Genomic DNA, 8,562 nt, shown 5'->3' on the forward strand with positions numbered 1-8,562 from the left:
AAAATACCTGATGCCCAAAGTTAAGGAAGGAAAGGTTTATTTAGCTTACAGTTTGTAGAGGTTTCAGTCCATATTCGGCTGGCTCCAAGGCAGAGTGGCACCGGGCACAGGGCAATAGTTCATGGCGGCGGAAAACAGTAAAAGCAGCAAAAGCGAATGGAGGAGGCCAGGTGGGGAGAGCAACCCTCTTTACCTTTCTTACACTGTATGCACGGTATCCGCTCGGAGCGGGTGTAGCACTCACACCCATAATCCCAGTGTTGGATCGTGGATTAATCATAAACTCTAGAAGCCTGCCCCATGACTACATAAGGCTTTGCAGGGACTCTCAGACACAAACCATAGCATTTTACCCATGGCCCCTCAAAGACTCATGCACATCTCGTTATGCAAAGGCATTTAGTCCATCTCCAAGAGCTGCCAAAGTCCTAACAGTTTCAGCACTGCTGAAAAGTCCAAGTCCCAAGTCTCCGCCAAGATGTAGGGCAAACTTTTAGCTGTGAGCCCCTGTACAAATGAAAAGCTAAACACTTCCAACATTCAGTGGCACAAAATAAACATTATTCCAAAAAGTACAAACGGGGATACGAAGCACTGGGACCAAAGCAAGTCCAAAGCAGGGCTAACATTATGGCCGGTAGTTCCATGTGGAACGTCCGAAGCAATCTGTGTTAAATTGTGAGCTTCAAAGGGCTTGCATAATTCCACCCCTATGGCAGTTCTGGTGGTTACAGCTCCCACAGCTTCTCTCTTATGCCTACTTTGCACCCTCCTTGCAGCTTTTCTTAGACAATCTATGTTCCTGGCTTTTCCAAACTTCTGGGGTCTCCACTGTACCTTTTGGCTTCTGACTCGAAGCTTCATATATTTCCCTCTTAGGGGCACATTACCTGGCCAACTAGGCCTTGTGAAATCTAGGTGGAAGCCTTCTTAACCTCAGAACTCTTGTATTCTATATGCGCCTAAAAACAGTGCCACTTGGATGATGTCAGCGTGTACTGCCACCTGGAGCAGTAGCCAAGCTTTCCTCTCTGTTGGCTACAGGGGTCTCATGCCTAGATCGCTGGGCACTCTGAATCCAATTCTGAGGAACAGATTCTTTATGCTGCTGCCATTCTGGAACCTGGTGCAGCAGCTGCCACCTTCCTGGAACATGGCATTCTTCAGCTTTCTTCTCAAAGCACAGTCTTTCATATTTTCAAGTTTGAGGCTGCAAAGGATGGAGACTTGCTGCTTCTTTTGGTTTTTTTCCAGTACCGGGAATTGAACTCACGACCTTGCGCTTGCCAGGCAAGCACTGTGCTGCTGAGCTAAATTCCCAGCCCCTTGCTGCTGCTTTTGATGCCCTCAGGCCATCTCTTTTTCTTTCTCAGCAGTCAAGATTTCCTCAGCTCTATCTTTGCAGGCCACAATTTCACTGGAGCTTTCTTTCTGGACAAACTCACAACATTTTAATCATCCTCCTGGGCTCCTTGCTCTTGATTCTCAACATAAATCTGGCTAAAAGCCCCCAACAATAGCCATGCCACTGCCCCAATATTCGATTGCCTTGAAATTTCTTTTGCAGGATTAATCAGTCTGTCATCCTTAATCTCAGTCCAGGCAAAGTCTCTGGACATGAGCAGAATGCAGACAAACTTTCTGCCAAGCCATAACATACATCGTCTGGAGTCCAACAGCCAATGCAGTCCTTCTTTCCAGTAGAAACCTGTCAAACCCAGTCCTTACCGGCAGGATTTCTATCAGCCTTCTGGTCTTTTGAGCTCTGAGCAGAATCTCCCATACAGAACAGCCTAAGGCATTCCAGCTCTACTCCTTTTGGCGACATCTCCTAACCTTTCTGAACACTTTCCACAAGCCATTTCCAAAGGCTCTAGGAAAGCTCCTTTGAAGAAGGAGCCACCACATGGTCAGGTATAGTCACAGCAATGGCCCTACTCCTGGTACCAAATTCTATCTTGGTTACTTTTCTCTCATTGCTGAGACAAAATACCTGACACCCAAAATTAAGGAAGGAAAGGTTTATTTAGCTTACAGTTTGTGGAAGGTTCAGTCCACACTTGGCTGGCCCCAAGGCAGAGTGGCACATGGCAGAAGGCAGCAGTTCATGGTGGAAAACAGTAAAAGCAGCAAAAGCAAGATGGAGGAGGGCTGGTGCGGAGAGCAAGTAGCACTTACAGCCTTAATCCCAGCATTGGATCATGGATCAGTCATAAACTCTAGAAGTCTTCCCCATGACTGCGTAAGGCTTTGGGGGAACATTCACACACAAACCATAACACAGGGCGAGAGTTATTTTCCCACCTACTGCCTCTGCCTTTGTAGACCTGGAGGCACAAATGGATGCTTGCACACAACCAGCTAGAATTGAACCTTGGGGAGGGAGGAGCCGGGTACCACCCTGTTGGACTTCTTCCCATGGAGCAGACTCTGTCGTGGCCTGTGTCAGGCCCAGCGGTGGTGTAGGTGCCCTTCCTTCCCCAGTTCTGAGCCCTCCTTGACTCTGGATGTGCCTCTGGCCTCTTGCCAGCAGTGCAGAGGGGAGAGCTGGCCTGGGCCACTGGCAGGCCACTCGGCTGCTGGTTGATGACTGCAGGAGTCTCTGAGCACCGTGGACCCAGGTGGAGTGGGAGGACATCCTACAGACGCAGAAATATCCCCCTTTTTATTCACCCACCAAAGCCAGCAGAATGCCCCATCGTGTCAGATCTGCACCAGTACACTGTTGTCTGTTTCAGGAGTTTGGTGTGTGACGGGAAGAGGGGCTTATTAACTCGTCTGCTGCAGGTCATGAAGAAAGAGCCAGCCGAGTCATCCTTCAGGTGAGTCTGAAGACGGGGAAGACGGGGCCCAGGAGCCGCGTGTCCACATCCTTCAGTAGTTAGAGATGCGCTCTGTAGGCCGCAGCCTCATCCCTGAAGTGTGGTCACTGCTGGGAGTCGGGGGCTTCACTGCCGCCGGGCTCTGTGTGACTTAGCAGGTAAGGGTCCTGCTGCTGTCGCACTGTTGAGAGGTGACCAAGCATTCACTGAGCACCCGGAACGTGCTGGTGCTGGCAAGGTGGAGAGAAATGGGATACAGGCCCTGCCCGCCTGGCGTTCCCTGGGTTGTGGGAACCAGAGATGAGAAGAAACCGGTGTCAGTGCAGCGAGGAGAGGGAGGGAGCCGGGAGCTGTGGGAGGGCGGGGAAGCCCTTCCCTGGCAGGCGCCGGCCGGCGGGGAGGTCCGCTTTGACTTCTGGACCCCTCAGAAATGACGCTCGAAGGCTGTGGGTGGAAACTGTTGGCGGGCTCTGTCCCCGGTGGATCCCTGTCACCTCGGGTCCACTGCCGTCTCCAGACTCCCCTCATGGATCCAGCGGGGCCCTCTGAGGCACCATCAGCTACTTTCCCGTAGGCCAGCCGAGCACAAGTGAGCTCATGGCCTGTCCACACGAGCCTCGCTTCCCACACACACTCCGGGGCCCCGGTCTGCGTCACTTCATTCTCCTGAAAAGAGAAAGCCTAGAACGTTTCTACGTGGGACTTTCTGAAGCCATTTCTTTGAGCCTCGATGCCACCTTCTCTGTGACCCAGCCCTTTCCAGACCCTGAATCAAAGACTGCTCCGCACTGAGCCATCAGCTCCATGGGGGTACAATCCCTCGCTCAGTGCTGTTTCCCTGAGGCTCAGGATGAGACGTGAAGCTGGGTGGATGTTCAGTAAATGTTGAAGAAGGAAAAGGCAGCCAGCGTCTCCACCCTGGGGGGAGCTGAACCTGGGCCAGGAGGGGGCAACCTGAGCCACCTGGGCCAGGAGTCGCTGTTTGGGTCGCAGGTTTTGGCAAGCCCGGGCCGTGGAGAGTTTCCTCCGAGGGACCACCTCCTACGCAGACCAGATGTTCCTGCTGAAGCGAGGCCTGCTGGAGGTACAGCCGGGAGGACCAGGGTCAGGTGGCCATTCCTCCCCAGCCCCGTGCAGTGCTTTCCTGTCCCTCGCCTCGAACAGTTCGCCGGGAACAGAGCAGGTCTTGTTTTAGGTGCCAGTGCAGATTGCCCTCGTGTTCGCCCTGGGTTTCCCGCTGTGGGCTCCCCGTGGATGCTCAGGGGGCGATAGAGGGACTTGGGGATGGCCGTGCGGGGGGTAGCGGGGTGAGAGCGCACCGCGGTGATGTGAACTGTCTAGAGCTTTCAGCAGTACAAACAGCCTGGTGCAGAATGTGCGCCACAGGTTCGCTGCCACTGATCGAGTGTCCAGCAAGGCCTTTGGAACCTGACAACCTTTGTATTGTGTAAAAGTAAATTTTCCATATTGAATACTGATCTACAGGAAAAGCAAAAGGTGGGGAACAAAATGGCCAAAGTTCTAATTTGTTTTTAAAAATTGATACAAGAAACTGACCCATTAAATCTCATAAACTCATATGGAAAAGAATTGGTGCAAATCAATTAGTTTCAAGAAAAGCATGGAAAACTTTGGAAACAGTTTAACTGTCATAGAAAACTTTATCAGGAAGTTAAATGGCCTTATATTCTTGATAAAGATTCATTGATTTAGATGTACACTTTAACAGTTCCATTCCTAAGCAGAACCCATTGGGACAAAGTGTCTTGTGACCTGAAATTCTGTCCTTCGTTTACCTGAGTAGCCTACGTGCTTGGGCAGGGGCCAGTGTTAGAACGGGGCCTGGCGGGTGGAGAGCGCTGGCCACGTTGGTGCCCACGGAACAGCTCAAAGGCTTCAACTCTGAGTCCTGGTCAGATGAGAGGAAGTGTGCTGTGTGTGCAGCCCGCTGCCCTGAGAGTCAGGTGTGTCCCCTGGCCTGTCCTTGGAGCCACCAGCACCCTCAGACAGGAATCTGGACCAGGTTCTGCCAACCTAGATCCCTGCTCAAAGCTAACGTCTTGTCTGAGCTCCGTGCCGGGTCCCTGTGGGAGCCAGGCAGGGGCAGCCACATCCACACCTTCACCCTGTCCCCCTCACCCCAGCACATCCTCTACTGCATTGTGGACAGTGAGTGCAAGTCGAGGGATGTGCTGCAGAGCTACTTTGACCTTCTGGGAGAGCTGATGAAGTTCAACGTTGATGCATTCAAGAGATTCAATAAATACATCAACACCGACGCAAAGGTAAGGCTGACCGAGAGCCCTGTGGGGTCCCGGCATTGTCCTGGAGTCTCCTTGAAGCGCTCTGGGCCTGCCTGTCTTCGGTGTGAGTTTTCCCATCGGAGCATGCTGGGAGCCAGTGGGCAGTCCCGAGCGAACACTCGTGAGCATCAGGTCTGTGCCAGGTTCTGCTGGACCCTGGGAATCCAGGGATGGAAAGTTCAGCTCCGTACAGGGGAGTGAGGGTCGGAATGGGCGCGGTGTGCTGGATGCCACAGTGGGAAGCGCCGAAAGGAGAAGTGGGCCTGGCACGTTGGGTTCCAGAAGTGCATGACACCGACCCAGCTGAGAGGAGTTTAAGTTCCAGTTAGAGGAACGCAGCGTGCTCAGTGCACAGCCACTGGACAGAGCGTCAGAAGAGCGTGGCAGCAGGGTGGGGAGTGCAGGCCCCTCGGCTTGTCTGTCCGCAAAGCAGCAGGCTGGCGCCAAGGACTCTGGTGTCCCCGACGGGGACTGCTCCCTGTGAGCCCCGGCCAGCAGCCCGCTGCATCCCACAAGCAGCCCCTCTGCCTCAGTTCCAGGTTTTCCTAAAGCAGATCAACAGCTCCCTCGTGGACTCCAACATGCTGGTGCGCTGCGTCACTCTGTCACTGGACCGGTTTGAAAACCAAGTGGACATGAAAGGTAAGGAAAAGCCAGGCTGCCAGGGCAGGTGGGTGCGGGATAACCTGGCTGGGCTCAAGGTGGTGGTCTTTGCCAACTTTCCCAGCTGCTTTTTATGCCTCTAGTTTCTGTTTTAGTGAGCATTACAACATTTTGATAAAGGAGAGCCACTGTTGTCAGCAAAATGCAGAAAGGAATGACAGTCCCCTTCCCCTGTGGGCTGGGATTGCCTGGGACTCTGCCTCCCTGTGTGCTGAGGCTGGAGCAGGGGGTGACCTGGCCTAGACCCCCGTGCAAAGTACACCTGTGCCTTTTTCCCTGTGAGGGCTGTGGCATCCGGCAGATTCTCCAGTTCAAAGGGTCTGTTTCAAGGAAACAGCCACATGATCTTCGATAGAGTCGGCTGTTGCCCTCACCCCCCAATCGGTGTAGGAAGCTGTTTGCTCAAGGCTCGGGTGCACTGTGACCCCAGCACACCAGGAGCTTAGAAATGATGTGAGGTGTCTTGCAGTCTCTTTTGTTTTGTCTTTGTCTTTTGTTTTTGGTGGTACTAGAGATTAAATCCAGGACCTTCTTACAGAGCTACATTCTCAGCCTATTTTATTTTTTGATTTTTAATTTGTTTGTTTGTGAGAGGGTCTCACTGAGTTGCCCGGGCTGGTCTCGGCTGATTTGTTTGTAATCCTGTCTCTGCCTCCAGAGTGCACAGGCATACATCAGCACACCCAGCTCGGCACTCTTCTTTTCTTAATTTGTATCATCAGTCTGTTTGCCTGTGAACAAACACCCCGTGTATTATACAGAGGAGCTGGGTCTGGTGCCAGGCGGGAGGGGGGCGGCTACAGGCGACTGCTCCCTGAGCGTGGCTCCAGAGGACCAGGACGGGGCTCAGAACACAGGCTTAGCTTAGCTAGTGGTGAAACAGCGAGAGGTTGATTGTTCTGACTGCAGCAGTTTCTTCTGTTGTCGTTTTGATGATGAGAGTCCCTGAAGTATCCGGAGTCAAGACCCAGAGCTGTAGGTAGCCTGGCCACAGGGCCTGAGCCTGCTGTTACACCTCTGCCTCCCCCTGCAGTGGCCGAGGTCCTGTCTGAGTGCCGCCTGCTCGCCTACATATCCCAGGTGCCCACGCAGATGTCCTTCCTCTTCCGCCTCATCAACATCATCCACGTGCAGACACTGACCCAGGTGAGAGGCCCTGTCCAGTAGGCACTTGGGAAAGGTAGGCTGGAAACCACTTCCCTCATCCTGGAGCCCAGCATAGTTGTGTCCCCTACTGTCAGTCTAAGTGCATCTCTTTCAAGGCCTTTGCCAGTTTACAGATGGGGCCAAAAGCAAGACAGCAAGTGTCTGAGGTCACAAACTGAGTCAGACAAAGATGGGCCAGGGATGGTGGCACACGCGTGTAATTCTAGCACTCAGGAGGCTGAGGCAGGAAGATTGCTGTGAGTTCGAGGCTAGCCTGGGCTACAAGGTGAGTTCAAGGCCAACCTAAACTGCATAGTGAAACCCTGTCTTAAAAAGACCAAAAAAAAGATGGGCACTATGTTCTTTTAACTTCCTGTTTCAAGGGCTGGGGATACAGCTCAGTGGCATAAGCACCTGCCTAACAAGTGCAAGGTCCTGAGTTCAATTTCCAGTACCAAAAAAAAAAAATGAGGTTAACTTCCTGTTTCTTCCAGGTATGTGCCAGGTTTGGAACTGGACCTGAGAATACCCCTAGCTCTTTCACTGAATAGCTGGGCAGCCTTCCCTTCTTTGAACTTAACCACCTCTCTGAGGTGGTTCTTTTGTTCTATTGTCTTACAAACGTGCAGGGAAGTGCCGCAGTCACTCTCCTGTCACTAGGACAGAGTACCCAACACCCACAGTTTATAGGAGAGGGTTACTTTGGCTCATGGTTTTGGGGGATGTAGTCCATGGTCAGCTGGCTCCACAAAAGTGGCATGCCCATGGCAGAGGAAAGCTGCCAGCGTACAGCAGCCAGGAAACAGAGGGTGAGAATGGAGGGGCCAAGGACAGAATACAGGTCACACCCCAGGGACCTACTTGTTCTACCAGGACCCACCTTAACAGCACATTCAGCTGTGAACTCACCAGTGGATGGACCCATTGATGAGTGTAGTGCCCCGTGGTTAAATCAGCTTCCAGAAGCCCCGCCTCGGAACACAAGCTATGTCTGGGGGACACAGGAGGCCAGGCCCGGGGGCGGGGGTGGGGATACTAGTACAAAATAAAAGTTCTGAGATAACCGTAACTACCCCGTGCAGCCAGCCTTGCCAAGGGATTGAAGCTTTTGGAAGAAGCCATAGCTAAGCCAAGATCTAGACAAGGACAGATGTTGGTGCCATCCGGGGGCGCGGGGATGGGGCGGGGAGCGTGAAGGGGCTCAGGCAGGAGCAGCTCAGTGGTGGCCTGTAGCCTGTCCCAAGGCCCTGCAGGGCCCAGGCCTGGGATACCCTCCTCCCTGCCTGGGGTCCACCCAGGGTCTCCAGCATCCACTGGGGCTGCCGACACACACCCAGCCCAGCTGCCTGCGGCCTTGCAGGAGAACGTCAGCTGCCTCAACACCAGCTTGGTGATCCTTATGCTGGCCCGACGGAAAGAGAGGCTGCCCTTGTACCTGCGCCTGCTGCAGCGGATGGAGCACAGCAAAAAGTACCCTGGCTTCCTGCTCAACAACTTCCACAACCTACTGCGCTTCTGGCAGCAGCATTATCTGCACAAAGACAAGGACAGCACCTGCCTGGAGAACGTGAGTGCCCAGTCCTAAGTGGGTGGCAGGTGGGCAGTTGGGCACACAGACCCAAGGGAGG

At 53.3% G+C, this 8,562-nt stretch overlaps 1 protein-coding gene across 2 annotated transcripts in view; it reads left to right on the top strand.

Moving 5' to 3' along the window:
- The window catches only part of Trpc4ap (transient receptor potential cation channel, subfamily C, member 4 associated protein), an 81,528-nt gene that overhangs the window by 71,995 nt on the left and 971 nt on the right, over positions 1 to 8,562 (top strand). For both annotated transcript variants that reach the window (XM_005384808.2, XM_005384809.2), the window contains exons 13-18: positions 2,739 to 2,822; positions 3,816 to 3,906; positions 4,967 to 5,107; positions 5,659 to 5,767; positions 6,822 to 6,934; positions 8,295 to 8,501. In XM_005384808.2, the coding sequence (XP_005384865.1) occupies positions 2,739 to 2,822; positions 3,816 to 3,906; positions 4,967 to 5,107; positions 5,659 to 5,767; positions 6,822 to 6,934; positions 8,295 to 8,501 (745 nt within the window). The remainder of the gene's footprint in view (positions 1 to 2,738; positions 2,823 to 3,815; positions 3,907 to 4,966; positions 5,108 to 5,658; positions 5,768 to 6,821; positions 6,935 to 8,294; positions 8,502 to 8,562) is intronic.

Source organism: Chinchilla lanigera, unplaced genomic scaffold (assembly GCF_000276665.1).
Source record: "Chinchilla lanigera isolate Chin_1 unplaced genomic scaffold, ChiLan1.0 scaffold00021, whole genome shotgun sequence".
Classification (NCBI taxonomy): domain Eukaryota; kingdom Metazoa; phylum Chordata; class Mammalia; order Rodentia; family Chinchillidae; genus Chinchilla; species Chinchilla lanigera.